At 43.7% G+C, this 21,606-nt stretch overlaps 3 protein-coding genes across 5 annotated transcripts; 1 reads left to right on the top strand and 2 right to left on the bottom strand.

Annotated features, from left to right (window-relative positions):
- On the bottom strand, positions 1-2,057 carry irf2bp2b (interferon regulatory factor 2 binding protein 2b). The gene is made up of 2 exons (XM_087782900.1): positions 1,281-2,057; positions 1-838 (listed from the first exon to the last, which is right to left on the bottom strand). Exons 1-2 carry the CDS (start codon positions 1,915-1,917, stop codon positions 150-152), a joined length of 1,326 nt encoding a protein of 441 aa, XP_087639026.1. The 5' UTR covers positions 1,918-2,057; the 3' UTR covers positions 1-149.
- Positions 2,058-4,631: 2,574 nt separating this feature from the next.
- map1lc3c (microtubule-associated protein 1 light chain 3 gamma) lies at positions 4,632-7,123 on the bottom strand. The gene is made up of 4 exons (XM_087801782.1): positions 6,852-7,123; positions 6,722-6,777; positions 6,214-6,320; positions 4,632-4,895 (listed from the first exon to the last, which is right to left on the bottom strand). Exons 1-4 carry the CDS (start codon positions 6,913-6,915, stop codon positions 4,718-4,720), a joined length of 405 nt encoding a protein of 134 aa, XP_087657908.1. The 5' UTR covers positions 6,916-7,123; the 3' UTR covers positions 4,632-4,717.
- Positions 7,124-7,268: 145 nt separating this feature from the next.
- Positions 7,269-21,375, top strand: LOC148088964 (BTB/POZ domain-containing protein 3-like). Of its 3 annotated transcripts, none has more exons than XM_087801786.1 (18): positions 7,269-7,600; positions 10,423-10,526; positions 10,592-10,665; positions 10,784-10,868; positions 11,504-11,644; positions 11,702-11,834; positions 12,211-12,343; positions 12,620-12,727; positions 12,783-12,926; positions 12,986-13,122; positions 13,180-13,358; positions 13,428-13,475; positions 13,687-13,808; positions 13,874-14,041; positions 15,294-15,434; positions 15,490-15,591; positions 15,650-15,736; positions 15,802-17,468. In XM_087801786.1, the coding sequence occupies exons 1-18, from the start codon at positions 7,379-7,381 to the stop codon at positions 15,969-15,971; spliced, it is 2,298 nt and encodes a 765-aa protein (XP_087657912.1). In that variant the 5' UTR covers positions 7,269-7,378; the 3' UTR covers positions 15,972-17,468. The 3 variants fall into 3 exon arrangements, with proteins under 3 accessions (XP_087657912.1, XP_087657928.1, XP_087657918.1); XM_087801802.1 differs by having other exon boundaries at positions 13,183-13,358; XM_087801792.1 differs by lacking the exons at positions 7,269-7,600; positions 10,423-10,526; positions 10,592-10,665; ... (13 more) ...; positions 15,650-15,736; positions 15,802-17,468 and adding exons at positions 18,462-18,592; positions 19,150-19,410; positions 19,473-19,563; positions 19,626-19,744; positions 19,809-21,375.
- The last annotated feature ends 231 nt before the right edge of the window (positions 21,376-21,606 follow it).

Genomic DNA, 21,606 nt, shown 5'->3' on the forward strand with positions numbered 1-21,606 from the left:
GGTGCTGAGAGTGTATTTGTCAGATCACTCCACACACACACACATGAGAAACCAGTGATAAAAAACGTACAAACACATGGTGAAGAAAAGCTCACGCAAAAAAAATGTACAACTTTGTGTGTCCGGACTACAAAAACACACAAAAAGGTTCATGGGTCGCGCTCCTTCTTGACCTCCTCCGACAGAATGGTGGCGATCTCCCCCTGCATGAACGCCCACGGGACGTCCGAGCCCACTAGGGGGCAGTGCTGACCACTTGGGCAGAAGACTTCACCTTTCGCCACCTGCTGTTTGATGCTTTCACGGGAACACGGGAAGCAAAACTTGTGCGATGAGATCGAAGGACACTGGACAAAGTGCGTGTCTTCCAGGCGCTCATGGCAGAGGGTGCAGTTGAGGGGTGCGCCACTCGGCGCCGCAGAGGGATCCGGGAGGTTCGGACTGGTATCCATGCTGGTGGGCGGGGCGCTGGCGAGACCCTCCCTCTGACGTCTCTGGGAGGACGGCGACGTCGGGCAGCTGCTGATCTCTCGCGGGCCGGCGAGAGCGGAGTGGACCAGGTTCGAGTCTCTGAGTGACCCGGACGAGCCCACGTTGTCAGCGGCGAGGATGAGGGCAGCTATGGGGGACTGGTCGGTCACCCCGACTGGAGGGGTAGTCCGGGGGTGTGAGGACACCAGGGAAGGGGGGGCGACAGAGAAGGGGAGACTCAGGACCTCGGAACTGGAAGGCAGCCACAGCGGGACCTCACCGCGGGTCATTTTCGCGGCGGCGCTGCCCTCGCCGTCGGGCTCCGGAGAGGTCTTCCTCTTCCTCCCGCGAGCCGCCTTCGCCCTCTCTGTGACACACGCATGTTTTAGTTCAGTTTTTGATCAAAGTACTTTGACGGCGATAACATCGTTTCATGTAGCAGCATCATAATAGAACGGTGCGAGTTGTATCCAGTATGGTAGTACTTTGTGTACGAAGGATTCTTCTCAAAGATAACTGGTCACTGTTGCTAAATAATATATTATCAAACTTAACACAAAGATAAACCAAATCCTAGAAAAGGGGTTTTAAGAAGTTAATCCTAGAAACACAGCAAATTTAAAAACGTTTGTTTTTGTTATGTCGTCAACAGGTTCTAAGGAACTTTATAAGGATATAAGATATATCAAAATAAATGACATTTGGACTATACAAATGAGGCGTCGACAGAAAGTACGTCACAAAAGTCAACATTCTTTTTTTCCCATCTACAGTTCTGAAGGTCACAGTGCGCCAGGTGTTGTACTCACCTGCCCGAGAGGGGGCGCCCTCGCTGCTCACCACCCGCTGCATGGCGGTGGGCTCCTTCTTCAGACGTCCATCGAACGCCTGCAGGACCATCAGGTCTCGAGCCGTCTTCCCCTTCCCGAGCCAGTCCTTGTCCCGGTCGGACATCTCGTCGGGCCACCTCCCGGGCTCCCCGTGAAGACTCCCGCGAGGGTAAACAACGCCGCCGTTCGCCAGGCTCGAGGGAACCACGGGGGTCCGGCGGGGGTTCGGGCTCTGACGACTCAGTTCCGGGGGTTCATCCGGTTTGGGGAAGCCATTGAGCGCGGGTAGGCCGTTAGCCTGCCGCCCCGCCTGGAGCTCCGTCCGCAGCGGCCTGTCAGCCTGCGGGTAGCGGTCTGGAGGCTGCGAGGGCCGCGAGCTCGGCTCCCCGGGCGCCTGGAGGGGCTTCCCCGGGGGCCCGGGGAGCCGGCCTCCCTGGATGCCGTGGGCTCGCTTCAGCTGCCGGGCGCTCTCGATGACCACCTCCACCCGGTCGGCGCCCTCGTAGTTGACACATCCGCGGCACACCGGCTCGCTGAAGTCCCAGATCATCGCCCAGGGCATGCGCGGCAGGTCGCACAGGCAGCACGACTGTCTGCGAGCGGGAGCCGCCGACATGTTGCGGGTCAGACGTGGAACCGAAGCCCGCCTCAGGATCCTGGAGAGCACCGAAAACCTGCAGCGACTTCTCTGCTAGTCTCACCTCGACGTCCGTCCGTCGAGCGAGCGAGCACGCGCCTAGCCTACAACTGCTCAGTGTCGGGCGTGACGTCAGCGGCGAGCACTTTTTTCTTCGACGACCTGTCACGCGCACGCGAGTTATTTTTAGCGCCGGCGAAGATCGTCGACGAGCTACAGGAGGAGTCACTCTGGAGGTCGATGAAGCACATGTTTATGAATAAAACGTTTAAACGTCCAACTAAAAGTTAAAAAAAAAGAAATACATGGGTGAATTAAAATAAAATGCTCGAAATTAATTATTAATAGATAAAAAATTAATGAATTATTCAGATTTTATCTGTTTTGAAGAATCATATATACATCACTGATCTGATCCAGCCTTGCACCCCAGCTCGGGCTCTGAGGTCTGTGGATCAGAATCTACTTATGGTTCCACGCACACGGTTTCAGGCTGTTGCTCCTAAGCTTTGGAACGATCTTCCTCTCTCTGTGTTTGATGATCTACTGACTCCTTTAAGAAACATCTGAAGATGTTTTTATTTGTTCAGGCTTTTCCTTCATTTTCTGGAACTCCTGTTGTGTTATCAGTTTTATCTTGACCTTTAAAGTATATACTTTATTGAATATTGTTTTGATTGTTTAAGCGCTTTGTGACCCTGGTCTGGAAAAGCGCTATACAAATAACAATTACTTACTTACTTACCTACATTCAGCGTTTTTTTCGTCCTACAGTTTTTTGACTTTTTGCTGCTTTAGACCAATGTACGTCCGACCTACTCAACTTGCAAACTGCCAGCGAAATATAAAAGCGGATATTAATGAAAAGAGTTATGAAATAATAAATACTAGGAATGTAACTAATTACCGATATTAATTCGGAAATCGGTTTTGCTTTAAAAGATGTGACTGCACCGATACACAAGCCGATCCAAATGTACCACAAGCCTGGTGAACTATAGTTTCTTTCACGCTACATTGAAATATTTTATGTCTTTACCTTATTTTAAATTAGGTTAAGTTTGATAGCAAATCATTTCATTTTGAATGACCTATTATTTAGTTTTCTGCATTGTTGAAATGATAATAATAATGATACCATTTTTATGATGTTTATTAATGTATTCACAACCCTTCAGAGTGCATAAGAGAAAAACAAACATGAGTCCGTTCATCAGGACAAACTGCAGTTAATATACAAAACATTGTTATGATGAAGTCAAATATCAGCTGTTGAATGCAGAGAGTGGCAATAATGAGCGAAATTGTATTATTTTGTATGTTTATCATTTTGACCTCAGTAGCAGCTCATTGTTCCCAGATCTGAGTCTACTCAGACCTCTCTCCAAATGGTTTATTTCTTTCACATCCTTTTTGAAATGTACTTGAGTATTTTGCTCTTATTTAACTCTTAAAGTGTAGACATAATATCACATTTTTAGGATTGATTTAGGATGATTAATGAGTTAAAATGTCTAATTTAAACAAGTAACTATATGGGATTACTCTTTAGGCCAGACCTGGGCAAAGTGCAGCCCAGGGGCCACATGCGGCCCTTTGACTGTATTTATGCGGCCCTCGTAATGTCAAAGTATGATCATGTATAAATGGTTCTAAAACATTAACAAATGTATTTTATATTTTTAATTCATTTACATTGCAACATAACACTTATTTTACTTTTTGTGTGTAAGTGTCAAGTATATATTAATCCCTAAAAGCATTTTTTATAAGTTAGTTGAAGAAATGTTTTGAAAAAACTCATCTATACAAGAATAAAATTGCAGCTTATTAAGCTTAATAAAAATCACGGCCTAATGACGAATGTCCTTTTTTTAATGGGATTTTTTCGTCTTTTTTTTTGCTTGACGGCCCCTAACAACATTCACATAATTTAATGTGGCCCCTTGAAGAATTATAATTGCCCACCCCTGGTTTAGGCAATTGAATCAGGTCAACTGGACTTGGTTTGTTTCTAGTCAGACTTGCTAGTCTCTCGAACATATGAAGCCACTTGGATAAGAAACGTCTTCACAGACAAAAACCAAGTCCAGTTGACCTGATTTAATTGCCTACAGATGTCTTTGACCTGAACAAAAGAGAATTTGCAGACTCATCCCATTACATCATATTGTACTAAATCTAATCAGATCCTTACCGAATCAAATCGTTTATTTTTAAAATGCATCGTTCCTGAATCCTTTCATACCCCATGTATCTAGATACGCATCGGACCGTCTTATATTGAAGAGATGCACACCTTAATAAATACCTAATTAAATGTTGAAATATAAATTAAATGTGAAAATAAACAAGTTTGAATGTTCATATACACATGCATTTTTAATAAAGTAAATAAAGTAGAAAATTATATTAACTACTTAATAAACCAGTTATTTTTTTGTACTTTCAGATGTAGTTATTCAAAATGTTAACGATTGCTTTAGTATTGAGTGAATACAAAAAGAAAAGTGATTTTATCGTTAAACAATAGTGAAATGTATAATCTCTGAAATATTCAAATGTGTTTCATTCTGTTGAAAAATGAGCAGAAAGGTATTTAAATTCCTAACATTTATTAGTTTGAAACTCTTTTACATTAGTACGCAGACAGGGCTCGCAGTCGCCCCCTGCTGGTACCCGTTCAAAGATTTATTAGACAACAGTTTTTTTAAAAGGCAACAGAATATTACACAAATATATATACAGTATTTACAAGCCGGTCATTGTCTGGTGGGCCTCACGGAGCAGCTGAGCAGCTTCCAAACATCTCCTGCGAGGCATAGGTCATGTAAAGGAAACCATCTTCATCCTGGTTGTCCTTGTAGACCTGCGCCATCGTCAGAGACATGCTTGAAAGACCACCGTTGTTGATCAGCAGGTAGAAGGCCTGGGTCGGCAGAAGAGCCATCCGGTTCCTGTGAGAGCACATTATCAAAGAAATCAAAGGAAATCCTTAGTTCAAATATTCTCAGAAATATACTTTTGTAAAAAGTCCCAGAAAAAAAACCCAGATCATTTTGGATTTAAAACAAACAGGATTTTATGATTTATATATGTTCTGCTGTTCATTAAACAGTTTGCTATTATCATTTGTACCGCTCTTGAAAAATGTTTTTTTGCGAGGACAATGTCGCCCCCATGTGGCCGCACACGTTGTTGCACATTGTGGATAAACTAAAAAATGTAAAGCATTCATCATGTTTATTTTATAATCTTAAAACAAACCTAAATGTTTTCTTCGCTAGAGCTGAAAAATCAGACACAAATGCCTTTTCAGGTCAACCAGAGACATTTGAAGGCCAGGAACTCTCTGATGTCAACTAATGTTAATCCAGATCAAGTCGTTTTGATGGTATTTTAACGGTGTATGAGACTTTTCTGCCATGGATTCGAAAACTAAAATTAATTCACTGGTTCAACATTTCTTACTCATCTGCATCAGAGAGAGAATTTAAAAAAAAGCATAAAATCTAATCTGCATGAACAGTCACACAAGGAAGATTTACAATGAATTCGAATGAATGAACCAGTTTGACACCGGATTACAGAAAACACATTGACAGGTTTCCCAGGTTCAACCAAGAAAAGTCAAGATCACTGCGTCAACTCTTCTCGACCAGGTCGAGATTTAAGAAGATTAAATTTGACTTATGACCTTGAAGACATTATAGGCAACTTTAAGAGATTTAGAATTCTCAGACTAAGAAAATCCATCAATCAGATCAACGTTAGACCGCATTATGTAAATTTTAAGACCATGAATGAGAATTCCAAGGTTTAGTTAACAATCCCAGATTAACCCACACTGAGTCAACAAACCCAGATTGACTTAACTTTCTCAGTTTAAGATATTTATTGTATAAATCAACATTTGTTGCGAAAAAAAAGGTCATCGATTTATTTGACTGATGTTAATCCTTCAGGGTACCATTTAAAAAACATTAACTTGAACAGTTTAAGTTGGTTGTTCTCCAACCAACCTCCTGACTGTGACTTTTTTTTCTTGACCTTGTAAATAAAGATTTCCCTGTTCCCGTTTGTCACAATGGTTGCTTCTTACGCAACAATTGAATAAGCCTGACAGACGTCAGACGAACTGTCACGACGTCCGGAACGTGTGACTGAGCTCAGGTCACGATTACGCAGCAGAAACTCTCAGGACTTCATCATGAGGTTCTGAACCTTCGACGGTGGCGACTCGAGGTTTCAGACCCCGAGGGATGGTTCTGGTACCTGATGATGGTGACAAACTGGGTCAATGGGAGCTCGTGGGGAACCAGAAACTTGGTTTTGTCCAGCGGAGGAAGAAACTTCTCTCGCTCGTAACGCTCGATGATCACCTGTGAAGTCACCAGAACCAGATGAATACACAATAGAGTTTCAAGACAGTACATCAACACAATATACAAACACCCTAAAATAAGAGCCACTACTTTATGCTTCACGGACTGATAATAATAATGAATTACATTCAGTGTCTAATATATTTTACTTGATCCCCCAGATACATGTGAACCATCAGTGAGACAGAAATTAAAAGTCTTAAAGTCTAAAAAGTGCACACAACAATACAAAGACAACAACAAAAACACAGAAATAGGTTAAATAAATGTTAACAGATTCACAAAGACGGTGAAGTGACCTCAAGTCACACAAAAATGGATTTTCAGAAGCTTTTTAAAAAACCCAAAAAAACCCCACTTGGAGCAACACACCGAGATCTTACAGAAGCGGGACTCACCGGGATCTTGTTCGGGAACTTGGACCGGATCCCTGCGACCTCCTGCTTTCGTGTCGCTGGAGAAACAGAACCAAAGAAAGTCAGTTGGAGACGAACTTTGCTTTTTTAGTTGTTGTTTTTTTTTATTTACCGAAACTCTTGCGCTGCTTGAAGGGTTTGTTGTTCTGCTGCTGGTTCCGATCGAAGGGAGTCATGATGAAGCTGGTGTGTGTGTGAGGAGTGTGTGTGTGTGCGTGTGTAATTAAGTATGCGGCTGTTGCGCATCAGCTGATTAGCACATGGCCGCCTGTCTACGTCATCAACAGACACGCCCCCTCAGTTCAAACCTGATGTTTTCTTTTGTCTAAATTAGTTTCAATTGTGAAACGTTTAGATGTTTGCATGAAAAAAAGCGGCACCTTTTGAATCATAAACGACTGCTCTCTCCACCACGGTGACGTCAACGACAGCGCGGTCTCATTGTTCGTGTGACCTCTGTGCTCAGAAGAAAGTTTTATTTCGAAAGTGTGGGCCGGAAGTTGTCGTCGCTCCAGAATGTTGACGCACGTTCATCCTCCGACAGCTGCCTCTTCCCGAGCGGATGCGAATGGACCGTCTTACCTAACGAACGACACGGAGTAGAACCAGGACCCGAACACGTTCCAGGGCGGCTCGGCCATGGACGAGCAGGTGGGCCCCGGTGTGCTCTTCAACGGCGGGAGCATCGCGGGTCTGCCCGGAGGAGGAGGGACCGTGAAGGCACCACAGCCTGACGTCGGCGGAGGAGAAGCGGCCAGAGCTCAGTACAGCCTTCCCAGGATCCTGCACTTTCTTCAGTACGAGTGGGCCCGGTTCGAGGTGGACAGGGCGCACTGGGAGGTGGAGCGGGCCGAGCTGCAGGTAAAGCCGCCCCGGACACGCAACTGCTCCGTCACGCGCCTCCATCGGAATGTGGCGCTGAACCGAATCTAAAATGTCCTCAAGACCAAACTTCTCGAAGGAGGCAGATATTCCTACAACTTCTTATATAGACACACTTGGCTGTAAAAATCAACTTCCCCTTTGTGTATGTGTTATTTACATACAGTTATTTTACACAATATCCCCATCTATTGTGAGGATGAGGTTCAGTGTCTCCAAGGTAACAAAAAGTTGAGTCCAGATGTTGATGGTGGAGGAAGTATCTCAGGGGCTGGTGAGGGTTCACCACCTCCAGCCACAAGGACACTGTTGTGGTGAAGAAAGAGCTGAGCTAAAATACAAAGATCTCCACTGATGGTGGATTTCGACTAGAACTCTGGACCTACATGGACCTATAACAGTACCATTGCTGAGATAATAGTTGAGCTATTGGCTATATTATTGAAAACGTTCATCAAGATAAGTGGCTCAACGAATAAGCAGAAAGCCCTAATTTAACGGGAAAAATAAAAAAGGATGAAAATAAATCTAATAAAAATGTTTTTTTGATTTCTGATACAAAAGCTTTTTCATCTCCTTTAAAAGGGGAAGTGCATACTCATAAAACCATAGAACAAAAGTCCTAAAACACTTTAAATACAGGAGACTATGAACTTGATCATCGTTGTTTTCGTTCTCCGATGAAAGAGGTTGAGTTTATCCACAGTGTTCAGGAAGGCTGAGTTGACTCTAGAGATTTTAAACTGTTTAACGGTTCTTTACCGTACTCGCATCTAGAGGTCAGAGGTCGTTAAGTACATCACATTTTAGAGCGAGACGATCGGGTGCTTCTTCTTTACTGCTTCTGTTTTCTTCTTCTTCTTCTTTATCCCCTCTATCTTATCTCTGTCTCCTTATTTTCTTCTGTCTACCTTTGTAACGTTTGCTTCGACTTCATCCACGTGACTCAATTTGAAACATTCTAAACAACTTTCTACCTCTTGTCAGAGGTCATGTTTCGGGGCTCAGCTTTTCTCCTCACCTTCTTTACCCAACACTCTGTCCTTCCCTCACTGGTGAACAAGACCTCAAGATAGTACTTCATGTGGACCCTGGCATGTCAATTGTGCTGATGGTTCTGAATGTTTCAGGTTAAGCTAAATATTGAGCATCAAAAAACACGCAAAAGCAACATTTAATATTTAGTTAAATTTCACGTGTGCTGATGACGTCTGCGACTATTATTCTTCCTGGCCATACATATCAGAGAGTCTCCCACGTCTTGTTTAAGTTGCGTTGACATATCAAGAGGGGGCGCCAGAGAGCGGCGAGGAGCACTCAGCTGACCCCTGCATGTGAGAAATGTAAAAATATCAACAGTCACGTCACTGCCTGCGAAGCTGCAGCTGCGTTTGCCTCGAGTCTGAAGCGACCCAATTATGGTCTGTGTGTTTTAGTTTCATTCAGTTGGCTGGAGACTCAGAGCTGCAGCTTCTATTATGTAACATCAAAAACAAGTTCTCATTAGACTCAATATTTGCTTGATTCATCTCCAGATTTTATGAGCAGGAAGTAAGGATTTTTAGTATATAAACATCAAGAACATACTAGTATACCAACATCAAGTACATGCTAGTTTACATACATTAAGTATACACTAACATATCAGCATCATGTACACACTAGTATACCAAAATCAAGTACACACTAGTATACCAAAATCAAGTAAACACTAGTATAAAACATCAAGTACACACTCGTATACGAAAATCAATAATTCAATTATATAATAACATCAGGTATATTCTAGTATATCAACATCAAGTACACACTATTATACCAATGTTATGTACACAGTAGTATTCCAACATAGGTACACTTTAGTATACCAACATTAAGTAAACATGGGTATGCAAATATCAATAAGGCAATAATATAATAACATCGAGTGCATGCTAGTATACAAACATCAAGTACACACTAGTATATAAATAAAAAAATCAAGTACACACTAGTATACCAACATCAAGTACACAATCATATGCAAAAAATAATAATGCAATAATATAATAACATCAGGTATATTCTAGTATACCAACATCAAGTACACACTATTATACCAACATTATGTACACAGTAGTATACCAACATAGGTACACTTTAGTATACCAACATCAAATACATCCCAGTATACCAACATTATGTATACGCTAGTATACCAACATCAAGTAAACACTAGTATACCAACATCAAGTAAACAATAGTATACCAACATCAATTACACACTAGTAAACCAACATCAAATACACGCAAGTATACTAACATCAAATACATTCCAGTATACCAACATTATGTCTACGCTACTATACCAACATCAAGTAAACACTAGTATACCGACATCAAGTACACACTAGTTCACCAACATCAAATACACACAAGTATACTAACATCAAATACATTCCAGTATACCAACATTATGTATATGCTAGGATACCAGCATCAGGTAAACACTAGTATACCAACATCAAGTACACACTAGTAAACCAACAACAAATAAATACATTAATAACATTACATTTATTACAATAGCAACGACATATTTGGTAAAATGTAGTAAAACTACTATGTAGGAGGTTCTTTAACTCTGAAGAGGGATTTGGTTCAAGAGGTTTAACCTTACAAAGCCTCCTGGGAAAGTGGGAACGTCTGACCTGCTGCTCTCTGATCTGTTCTGGGTCAAGGTGGTCTGAGCAGGCGGAGAAGAACCTGAAGTGAACCTGTTGACCTGATGTCTTAAGTGTGGGGGCGTGTCCTCTGTGCAGGCTCAGGTGGCCTTTCTGCAGGGAGAGCGTCGCGGCCAAGAGAACCTCAAGAAAGACCTGGTGAGGCGGATCAAGATGCTGGAGTACGTCCTGAAGCAGGAAAGGTATCTGGCACAACACGACCCTGAGGGGATCTGTGGTCGTAATGTTTCGGCTCACTGTCCTCCAGAGCCAAACACCACAAGCTGAAGTACGGGACGGAGCTGAACCAGGGGGACATGGTCCCGCCCGCCTACGACTCTGGTCAGTATCTTCAAGGACCAAGAACTACGAAAGCGGCGGCTTATCCCAGGCCCCGCCCACAACGGGAGGGGCTTCCGTGTGACATCATCACAAGTTACCAAGTGTGTTTGTGTGTCAGACGAGGGAGGAGACGTCGACAATCCAAGTCCTCCGACGAGCTGCCACCAACTGACCTGGAGGCAGGGACGACAACTCTTGAGACAGTGAGCGTGCACGCACACACACACACACACACACACACACACACACACACACACACACACACACACACACACACACACACACACACACACACACATGCACACATGCACACCCACACAGATGAGGAGAATTGTGTGCATGTATTTGTGTAAAGCAGTTTGTTTGAATTGAAATTATTTGACTAGGTTGTGTTTTTGTACAGCTGTGTTTTTGTGTACTTAGTTGTCGCTTGTTCAATGAGTTGTAAGTATTTAAATGTATATGTTTTTCTCGGATTGTGTTTGCTTGTTGTGATTCTTGTGTTTTTTTTTGATACGTGTATTAATATCAAAAATATTAAACTTGTATCTGTTAGCGAAATAAATATCTTGCAGATGAGTTGCACTTTTTTACAGTGTATCTGTTGTTGCTCGTGCCAGTTGTTTCCTGTGTGTGTGTGTGTGTGTGTGTGTTTGTGTGTGTCAGGGAGCCTTTAGTGTAGATGACAGTGGCGCTGTGTGATTGCCGTCTCAACATTGAAAGGAGGATTGTGCGAATGCTGCTGCGACAAGAGCGGCTGGTACTGCCGGGCAGAGGACGTTTGTATTTTGTGAGGTTTGAGCTGAATGGTTCACGCATGACCTTTTGACCTCTGCAGGTACCTGCAGGAAGTGGGCTATGCGGACGCGATCCTGGATGTGAAGTCACAGCGCGTCAGAGCGTTGTTGGGGCTGACGGAGAGTGACCGTGGAACCGACCCGATGGTCAACGGCACCGAGGCTGAGGGGGGCGTGGCCAGGTGAGACGGAAACACCCGCGGTTTTGTTCAGGTGTGACGGGCGTGTCGTGCCTGCAGCCGCCTGGACGTGTGCGACTCCGCCGCGGTGCTGGAGGCGTTCAAGTTCATCGAGAACGCTGCTGCCGATCTCAGTGATGAAGACGAGGAGGAGGAGGAAGCACGGATGAAGACACAGCTGGACCTGACTGCTGTGAGAGACACATGGACCACTAACTAAAGACACGCAAAAAAGCTTAAACCCACACTCAATTCTAATTAATAATTCAAGCAAGCAACAACACACACACAAAGTAACTCATACACATATGAGAACAAATACTAGAAATATGTATCTGTGGATTTGTATTTGAACTTGTAGGTAAACATATTTTGACGATGGATAATAAAGCAAAGACGCTAACAAGCAAAGGTACACAAACAAGGCAAATACACACCACTGTAAACATGAATCACACAAAACACACATGCTAACACATTTTCACATACTGTAAAACTTAAAAACATACAAGTGCAGGCACACACACTGTCACACATACACACATTTATGGACACACTGTGTGCTTCAGATGGCCGGACAGTCGTCCAGTTCATCCTCAGACCTCAGCGATGACCCCGACGCTGAGGAGGCGCTCAAGAGGTTCCACTTCCTGTCCAGTCCAGAACTGGACGGCAGGTCCGAGTCGGGCCCTGCAGGCTGGGGTGAGTCCCGATATGTTTGCAAGCTCTTCCTGTTACCTAGCAACCACATGGTCCTGCCGAAGACAATGAGTGTTCTCCTACACACACACACAGTTATGAAACATTTGTGTACCCACGCTGCCTCCTTGACTCACTGCAGCTGTTCCGTGGATGTGGACGTCCATTAGTGATGATGTCATCATTATGTGACGTCATGACAGAGGATACAGAAGAAACGACAAAAGATCTTAAAACGTAGCCAGTAGCCGTCTAATCAATTCTCCTAATGGATCTCAGAGAAGTCGGAGGATCCGGTCGGCGAGTCCTGGGACGTGGACCAGGGTCTCATTGCGCAGCTGAAGGAGCAGTACAGGAAGGAGCGGAGGAGCAAGAAGGGCCTCAAGAGTGAGTGCCTGTCATCCTCTCATCTCTGGAGATATCTTCATCATCTCCTCCTCAGGACCAAACCGCTCCAGGTTGCAGGACATGCTGTCCAACCTCCGGGAAGTGGAGGACCTTCCCTCCCTGCAGCCCCCTTTCGCACCCCCCACTCGGCCCGGCCTGCCCAGACTCGGTGATCCAGAGGTGGGGCGTCCAGACGACGGTGAGTCCTCATCCTACATATTCCTCTGTGATCATGTGATCAATGCCCAGTCGCCTTAGAAACCATGACCTTCCTGCCTTCATCTGGGAAGACGTTCTCTCTGGGCGGCGCCGAGGAGGCGCTCGACGACGAGCTGGGCCTGGGAGAACTGGCCGGACTGACCGTCGCCAACGAGGCCGAGGTGACTCCATACGACGTGAGTGACGCACACGTGTACACACAGACGCACGCCGTGGTAACCTGGTTCTGACAGCAGGTCGCCAACAACACGGACGCGTTGAGGAAAACCTGGAACCCCAAGTTCACCCTGAGGAGCCACTTCGACTCAGTGCGCAGCCTAGCCTTCCACCCGCTGGAGCCGGTCCTGGTCACGGCCTCCGAGGACCAGACCCTAAAGCTGTGGAATCTGCAGAAGACCACGCCGGCAAAGAAGTCTGTTGTCATGACAACACATGTGACTGTGCCGCTGAGAGGTGTTGTGACGTGTGTGTGTCTGTCCAGGTGTGCAGCGTTAGACGTGGAACCAATCTACACCTTCAGAGGTCACAGGTCAGATTCCAATGTTTTCACTTTTGTATGTCAGCAGGGCCGGGTCTAGGCAGGGGCAAGAGGGGGCCTGGCCCCCTCATACATGCCTGTCTAGACCCGGCCCTGTATGTCAGTGTGTATGGAGGTGCCATCAAAATATCGAATGGTTGAAGTTAACATTTAAATATTTTGAATTTTAATTAAAATAATAACATTTTGGTTGTGTGTGTAGTGGGGCTGTTTTGTGTGTCACCATGAGCTCCAGCGGGGATCAGTGCTTCAGTGGTGGTGTGGACGGAACCATCCAGAGCTGGAACACTCCGGACCACAACGTGGACCCGTACGACTCATATGGTACGACGACAATGTTTTTTACGCCCCCTGGAGGTCGTAGTGACATCTGCCCTCTGTTGAAACAGAGTCCTCGGTCGTGCGAGGGGTGCTCTGTGGCCACACCGACTCGGTGTGGGGCGTGGTCTACTGCTCTGCTCACCAGCGCCTCCTGTCCTGCTCGGCGGACGGAACCGTCCGGCTCTGGAACGCCTCGAACGTCTCTCCGTGTCTCGCTGTCTTCAACGGGCGAGGAGGTGAGGCTCTTTAGACCCTTGGTCTGTAAGTTCACCCTTGAGTCTTGACTCACAATCTTTACTTTTGAGTAGACACCAAACAAAGTCGGTGTTTGTTATGGCGTGACAGTCGTGTCATTAAATCACTCCAAAGAACAGGAGAAGCTGATGACTCACAAGGAACAGGAAGTTAATCAGAAACAAAGCGTTGAAGAATATTAGAAATTTGGAGTTGTATTTCAATGGTGTGTGAGATCTTTATGGTGTAAGAGTTAAAAAACTTGATTCAATACGCATTACATAATAATTATAATTATTATTATTCATTTTTACATTGTTATTGACTTATTACATTATTATTACTAATATTAATCATTATACATACATTATACTTGACTCATTCATTTATAATAATTATTATTACTATTCATTATTACATTGTTATTTACTTATTACATTATAATTACTAATATTAATCATTATGCATACATTATACTTCACTCATTAATTTATAATAATAATTTTGAATATTCATTATTACATTGATATTGACTTATTACATTTTAATTACTTTATAATATTAATCATTATACATAGATTATACTTCACTCATTATAATAATAATTTTGAAAATTCATTATTACGTTATAATTGAAATTGTATAATTGAAATTATTTATTATAAAATTACAATTGTTTAATTATAGTTGAATCATTACCTCAAGTGATTCACTGAGAAGACCCATTTCATTTCTAGAAGGTAGACGTGTCAACTCACTGTGTGTCTGGAGATATGATACACATCACGTTACAGCGATTATATACATACATACAAGAGTTATTGTGAAGAACAAATATATATTAGTAGTATTGTCAAGTACTTGACTCTGGTGTTGCATAATTTACAGACCACATGACTCTTGACGAGGTCATAACTGCTGTCATTTGTTAGAAAACTAAAAATATGTGCAATAATATGGTTTTAAAATCTGCTTGAGTCGGCTGTATCCTCTCGTCCTCAGTCATCGAAGGGATCTCATAGGATTTTATTTCTCCTTTAGCTGCGCAGAATGTGATAACTGCTGCCATCTAGGGGCCGGAAGCTTAACTGCAACACAAAACAAAGACCGTAAATATGATATATGTTTATATATATATTTATTGTATTATATTATAGAACATAAACGGACTATGAAAAACATACAAGATAAAACATGATATCGATACACTGCTGACATTTTCTTACACCACTAGTTTCCGTCCGCCTGTTTCAGAACTGGGCGTCCCGACCTCCGTGGATGTTTCGAGGAGCGACCCGGCCCACATGGTGGCTTCCTTCTCCACCGGACACATCGGCTTGTTCAACATGGAGACGCAGCAGCTGATCCTGACCATGGAGTCAGCCGGTCCTCCAGGTAACACGTGAAGCGGTTGTTTCCTCAGACAGTTGAAGACCCTCTCTTCTTACAGACGCGCCGACCAAGATCAACAAAGTGCTGAGTCATCCAACGCTGCCCATCAGCATCACGGCCCAGGAAGACCGACACATCCAGTTCTTCGACAACAACACGGGTGAGCTCTCCCAGCCGCCGCTGCGTTTCAGGTTCGACTTACAATCGAGTGTCTGCAGGTAAACTCGTCCACTCCATGGTCGCTCACCTGGACTCGGTCACGAGTCTGGCTGTGGATCCAAACGGACTTTACCTGATGTCTGGAAGTGAGTTTTCCTGCTTCTCTTTCATGGTCAGCTGGCGAGGTCACTGACACTCACTTCCTCTCCAGGCCACGACTGCTCCATCCGCCTGTGGAACATGGAGAACAAGACCTGCATCCAGGAGTTCACCGCGCATCGCAAGAAGTCCGACGAGTCCATCCACGACGTGGCGTTCCACCCCACTAAATGCTACATCGGCAGCGCAGGCGCCGACGCCCTCGCCAAGGTCTTTGTATAACTAGTTATTGAGCGACATGGAGAGCAGCTAAGCCCCGCCTCCTTCTGCTGCCGCTGGACCCCCTCGAACAAGATGGCAGAAGTGACAGGTGACGTTATTGTGCCTTTTTTCCCTCCAGAACTCATGGACGTCTCTTGGACAGAAGCCGTTTCTCTGCTGATGACTAAACACTGACACGTGTGTTTCACATGATGACTGTCATTCAGCATAAATTATATTTGATTACTGACTCTTTAGATTTATTTTGATTGACACCACAGGAGTGACCTCGATACTTGACACTGGCAGTACTGACGCCCCTCAATACGTTTAGTTTCCACTTTGATTGTTCGCTGCAATGACTGACACCGCATAAATTATATTTGATTACTGACTCTTTAGATTTATTTTGATTGACACCACAGGAGTGACCTCGATACTTGACACTGGCAGTACTGACGCCCCTCAATACGTTTAGTTTCCACTTTGATTGTTCGCTGCAATGACTGACACCGCACAGTAACTGACACATTCTTGATGCACTTGAAAGCACACACAGCAGCTTCCACTCGTTCAGTCGCACACTCACCAATATGTGTTACGGACGGACGAGGTTGCGAATTTTAACAAAAAACTAAATAAGCACAGCAGCGAACTCTTCATGTTTCAACTCAAGTCTCATCGACTGATTTCTCCGGACTCGGAAACGCACGAGTCCGGCTCTATTCATGTCGCGGGTCATTTGCGGTCACAGACAAACTAACTTAGTTTAAATATAGATACCGACTCTATTTTTATACAAAACACTGGCACTTATAGTTTATGTACAGCAACTGACACTCGTGACAATGGTGATATACCGACACACGTACAGGAAGCACAGCAACTAGACTTTCAAAGTTGAAAGTTTAAAAAAAAAATACTGACTCTTTGAGTTAGAGAAAACAACTTAAACTAGTGGTGATTTACAGTATCTATATAGTATACAACAATATATGTGTAATCACCCATCAACACGGACATACTCACTATACGACTAGAGTCGATAGCCATTAATGCTAATGCTAATTAGCTTATTTTGCTGTAAGACTAAAACGTGCTTTTTTGTGTAGAGAATAAGCTTATTTATTTGTTTGGTGGACACTTTAATGTTTTTCCTGGATTAGTTCAAGATTTGATATGGTATAAATATAGCAGCGTTGTTTGTGTGCGCGAGTGGTTGGATGTGTTGTAGTTTAACAGATAACATTTTTTAAAGCTCATGTACAAAAACACATCTAATAATGTTGTATATAGTGTCAATGTTAATCACTCTGACAACATTGGACTTGTGTCAGTTAATTATCGCCACCAAGTGTTTTATAATTATGTTTCAAAATGTGATGTTTAATATTTATATTTTTATATTTTTCCTTATTTAATTCAGATGTATCATTGTTTACATGCAGATCGAGAGTTCTTTATCAGCGAATGAAAGGTTTAAAGTTTTGGATTTGGAAAGATCTTAAATATTTTACTTTTTTGTTGATGTTTTGGCTGAAATGTCTGATTTATTGGATATAACAATAAAAATGTTCAATTAAGATGTGTGTTGTTTTGATTGGAAAACATTGTTTTGTGTTTTGAACTAAAATTGAAACCTGGGTATTCTACACAGTATAGTTGAATCGCGAGCCTCTTTCCTAAAACTGAGGAAAATCTCTAAACTCAGGAAGATGGTGTCACAACATGATCTGAAGCTTTTAATCCATATGTCTGCGTATTTTATTTTTAACCATTGTAACAAATTATTTTACAAATTATATTATAAAACTCTAAGAACTCACATTTCTGGGATTCCTAAAACTTTTCACTGGCTGCCAGTTTCTTTCAGGATCAACTTTAAAATTCTTGTTCTTACTTTCAGAGCTATTCATGTTCAGACCTTCCATCAGTGACCTGTTCAAGACTTGTACCACAGCTCGGGAGTCTGTGGATCGGAATCTGATGACGGTTCCTGAGGAGAGAAATCCTTCCAAGCTTTTGATCCTAAGCTTTGGAACGATCTCCCTCTCCCTCTGTGTTTGATAGATTCTGACTCCTTCAGGAAGCATCTTAAGACGGAATTATTTGTTACTTTAAATTTAATTTTTTAAGTTCTAATGTTGGTCCTTTGTTTATTGCGTAATGTTCATTTGAACTTGCAAACTCAACGTTGCCTATGACGTCATCCGCCTCTGCAATCCTCTGAGTAACAGTGACATGAACAGTAGTAGATGTGTTGATGAAGCTTCAGGAAACAGTGTCATGTTGTTTAGAGGTAGGTGAGGTCAGTAGGTGGATTTTGATTCGTGTTTTTTCTTCATCCAGAATGTTGTATTATTTGTTTTAGCTGTGTTTTATTTAATATTTGACTATACGATAAAATATTAAATTCATCGAATGTGGCCCTGGAAAAACACTGGACCCCCGTGTTTTAGAGCATCTCCGTTTAATTCTGTCTTCCTCCTATAGATGGCGGTGCAGAGTTCTGACTTCCTGTCTGACGAATAAGAAATCTACGCAACTGTAAACAAAGAGTTTCACTAGATCTGAAAAAAAAGTGGACACCAAACTAGGATTTAACGAGTGGATGCGCAGAAATACTGCCGGTGACATTAGAAGTATGTGGGAATGTTGTTCTTTAAACCGAGAGGATGTTGTAGCCCTTTTGAATGCGTTAGCTTAGCCAATCCTAGTGGCTGTTTTTTTTTTTTAGATAAACAAACAAAAATGTCGTCTAAGTATTGTGGTAAAACGTCAATGTATGCGAGTTGTTTTAATGACGCAGTGACATCCGTCTGTTGTTTTGTAACTTCACTCTGTTGGACTTGTTGATGGAAGCTAGCGCTGCTAATGTTTGCATGCTAGCGGTTTGTTTCACCTTAAGGTTGATCCATCTCGTGACACAACAAGGATCAGATTTGTATTTTAAACCGAAATAAGTTCGTAAAAATTGCAGTCGCTGAGTGTGCTAACGTTCACATTTCCACAGTGCAGTAGTGATGGAACTATTTTGTAAGTCTTTTCCTGCCACCTGGCACCAGGGTGTGTGTTGTGTCAGTGACCCAGAGGAGGTTTGGCATCTTCTAGGTTGACATGTTCTTCTGCCATGTGAAGTTTTGGGAGAGAATAGGTCTACTTGGGTCTCGATGACCATATTCCATATAATTGTTCCCAGTTGGTGCCTGTGGATCCTGGTCGCCGTCAAACCTCGGTCAGCAGCTGCCTGTCACCAGGGTGGGCTATGTGCTGGTCAGCTGCTTGACCAGAAGATAATGGCTGCTGAGCTGTTCCCCACCACGAAGCTGGACACGCCCACTTCAGTGAGCAGCACCTCCATTCAACAGTACCAGCATCAGAACCAGACCAACAACAACCACACCAGCACTGTGCAGAGGGGCTGCAACTGGCAGGGCCTGTACCCCACCATCCGAGAGAGGTTTGGTCAGCATGTCAAGCCGCGGTGCAATCATGACAGCTTCCTGTTTGTGTATGTTACAGGAATTCAGTCATGTTTAACAATGAGATGATGGCGGATGTTCACTTCGTGGTTGGACCACCGGGTGGGACACAGCGAGTCCCAGGTCACAAGGTACCAGCGGGACATATTCTTGATGGTGTTACCTGCTAACTGTGGTCTCTTCGTTTTTACAGTACGTTCTCGCCGTCGGCAGCTCTGTGTTCCACGCCATGTTCTATGGAGAACTGGCCGAGGATCAGGACGAGATCAGAATACCTGACGTGGAGCCGCCATCGTTCCTCGCCATGTTCAAGTGAGTGATGACTTATTCTTATCGTCTTTCAACGTCTGGCTCAATATGGTGCTTGGTTCTGCAGATACATCTACTGCGACGAGATCGACCTGTGTGCCGACACGGTGCTTGCCACGCTTTACGCTGCCAAGAAATACATTGTACCTCATTTGGCACGTGCGTGTGTCAACTTCCTGGAGACGAGTCTGAGCGCCAAAAACGCCTGCGTGCTGCTGTCCCAGAGCTGCCTGTTCGAGGAGCCGGACCTGACTCAGCGCTGCTGGGAGGTGATTGACGCGCAGGCTGAGCTGGCGCTGCGGTCCGAAGGCTTGTGCGACATCGATGCTCAGACACTCGACAGCATTTTACGTCGTGAGACTCTTAATGCCAAAGAGATGGTCGTGTTTGAGGCAGCGCTCAGCTGGGCCGAGGCCGAGTGCCAACGGCAGGACCTGGTGCCATCCATTGAAAACAAGCGGCTGGTTCTTGGAAAGTCCATTTACTTGATCCGAATACCGACCATGGCCCTGGAGGACTTTGCTGATGGAGCAGCACAGTCTGGTGTTCTGACTCTTAACGAAACCAACGACATCTTCTTGTGGTACACTGCCGCAAACAAGCCTGAACTTTTGTTCTGCACTAAACCTCGCAAAGGTCTCTCGCCACAACGCTGCCACCGCTTTCAGTCCTGCGCCTACCGAAGCAACCAGTGGCGTTACCGTGGCCGCTGCGACAGTATACAGTTTGCTGTGGATAAGCGAATTTTCATCGCCGGTTTCGGCTTGTATGGGTCCAGCTGCGGCTCGGCTGAGTACAGCGCAAAGATCGAGCTAAAGCGCCAGGGTGTACCCATGGCCCACCGCCTTATCAAGTACTTCTCTGACGGCTCCAGCAGTACCTTCTCCGTCTCCTTTGATTACCCGGTGCAGATTGAGCCCGACACCTTCTACACGGCCAGCGTGGTTCTGGACGGAAACGAGCTCAGCTACTTTGGTCAAGAGGGGATGACGGAGGTGCAGTGTGGTAAAGTGACCTTCCAGTTTCAGTGTTCGTCCGACAGCACCAATGGTACAGGAGTCCAGGGAGGGCAGATACCTGAGCTTATCTTCTATGCCTAACCTCCTGCAGACTGGTTCTGGTCCAAGCTCATTTGGATTTGTACTCTCATAACTGTGGATGTGAATTGTGTGTGTGTGTGTGTGGTTGAACTATTATAATAGATTTACCCATGAAGCCACTAAAGAAAGAACTTCCTACAGATATCTGAGCATGAATTGAGCAGGAAGGTCAAATCAGTAAAGTACAATCTTTTATATGTTGTTCATCAAAGAACATTTATACCTTTTAACCTTGTAGATCTTTACTCTAAATATTATTTTCTATTTAATGAGAATACATTCTAACTGAAGTGATTGTGAACTTGCAGCCAACAAATTGACATTAATTCACTGTACATAATAGAATATTGAATCTTAAGAAAGGACACATTTATTTTAACAGATAATGACTTCACTACTTGTGTGTGAATTTGTGTGTCCTGTGAATGTCTGGAAGTTGTGGCCTTACCTGTGTCGTCCTGGCGATGCTGAAAATAAATTGGTTCATCTCTGTAAAAATGTTTTTATATTTCTGATTAAACTCTTGAACACTAAGTTTAAATATGTATGTGATGTTATTCATTCGATCTAACTGCTGTACAAATAAGGCTTACTTACTTATTTTCTAAGGATCACGAAATAGAGCGGCTGATATAAATATTGACAATACCTATTTGGAAAAGGAACATTCCTTAAAAAAAAAAACTTTCAATGTGCAACTTATGTCAACTTTTCTTGTTGTTGAAGTCTTCCTCTCACACAGTTAGTCCCTCATCATGACCATGT

The sequence above is a fragment of the Callionymus lyra genome, chromosome 1 (assembly GCF_982586985.1).
Source record: "Callionymus lyra chromosome 1, fCalLyr1.hap1.1, whole genome shotgun sequence".
NCBI lineage: Eukaryota > Metazoa > Chordata > Actinopteri > Syngnathiformes > Callionymidae > Callionymus > Callionymus lyra.

Excerpts from the sequence above, each read along its gene's own strand:
- irf2bp2b (XM_087782900.1), bottom strand. The coding sequence starts at position 1,917 with ATGTCGGCGGCTCCCGCTCGCAGACAGTCGTGCTGCCTGTGCGACCTG. Across the intron at positions 839-1,280 it reads GGGCGCCCCCTCTCGGGCAG|AGAGGGCGAAGGCGGCTCGC; the intron begins GTGAGTACAACA and ends CGTGTGTCACAG.
- map1lc3c (XM_087801782.1), bottom strand. The coding sequence starts at position 6,915 with ATGACTCCCTTCGATCGGAACCAGCAGCAGAACAACAAACCCTTCAAG. Across the intron at positions 6,321-6,721 it reads AGTTCCCGAACAAGATCCCG|GTGATCATCGAGCGTTACGA; the intron begins GTGAGTCCCGCT and ends GTGACTTCACAG. Across the intron at positions 4,896-6,213 it reads CAGTTTGTCACCATCATCAG|GAACCGGATGGCTCTTCTGC; the intron begins GTACCAGAACCA and ends GTGCTCTCACAG.
- LOC148088964 (XM_087801786.1), top strand. The coding sequence starts at position 7,379 with ATGGACGAGCAGGTGGGCCCCGGTGTGCTCTTCAACGGCGGGAGCATC. Across the intron at positions 12,927-12,985 it reads GGTGGGGCGTCCAGACGACG|AAACCATGACCTTCCTGCCT; the intron begins GTGAGTCCTCAT and ends CAGTCGCCTTAG. Across the intron at positions 15,592-15,649 it reads GTTCTTCGACAACAACACGG|GTAAACTCGTCCACTCCATG; the intron begins GTGAGCTCTCCC and ends GAGTGTCTGCAG.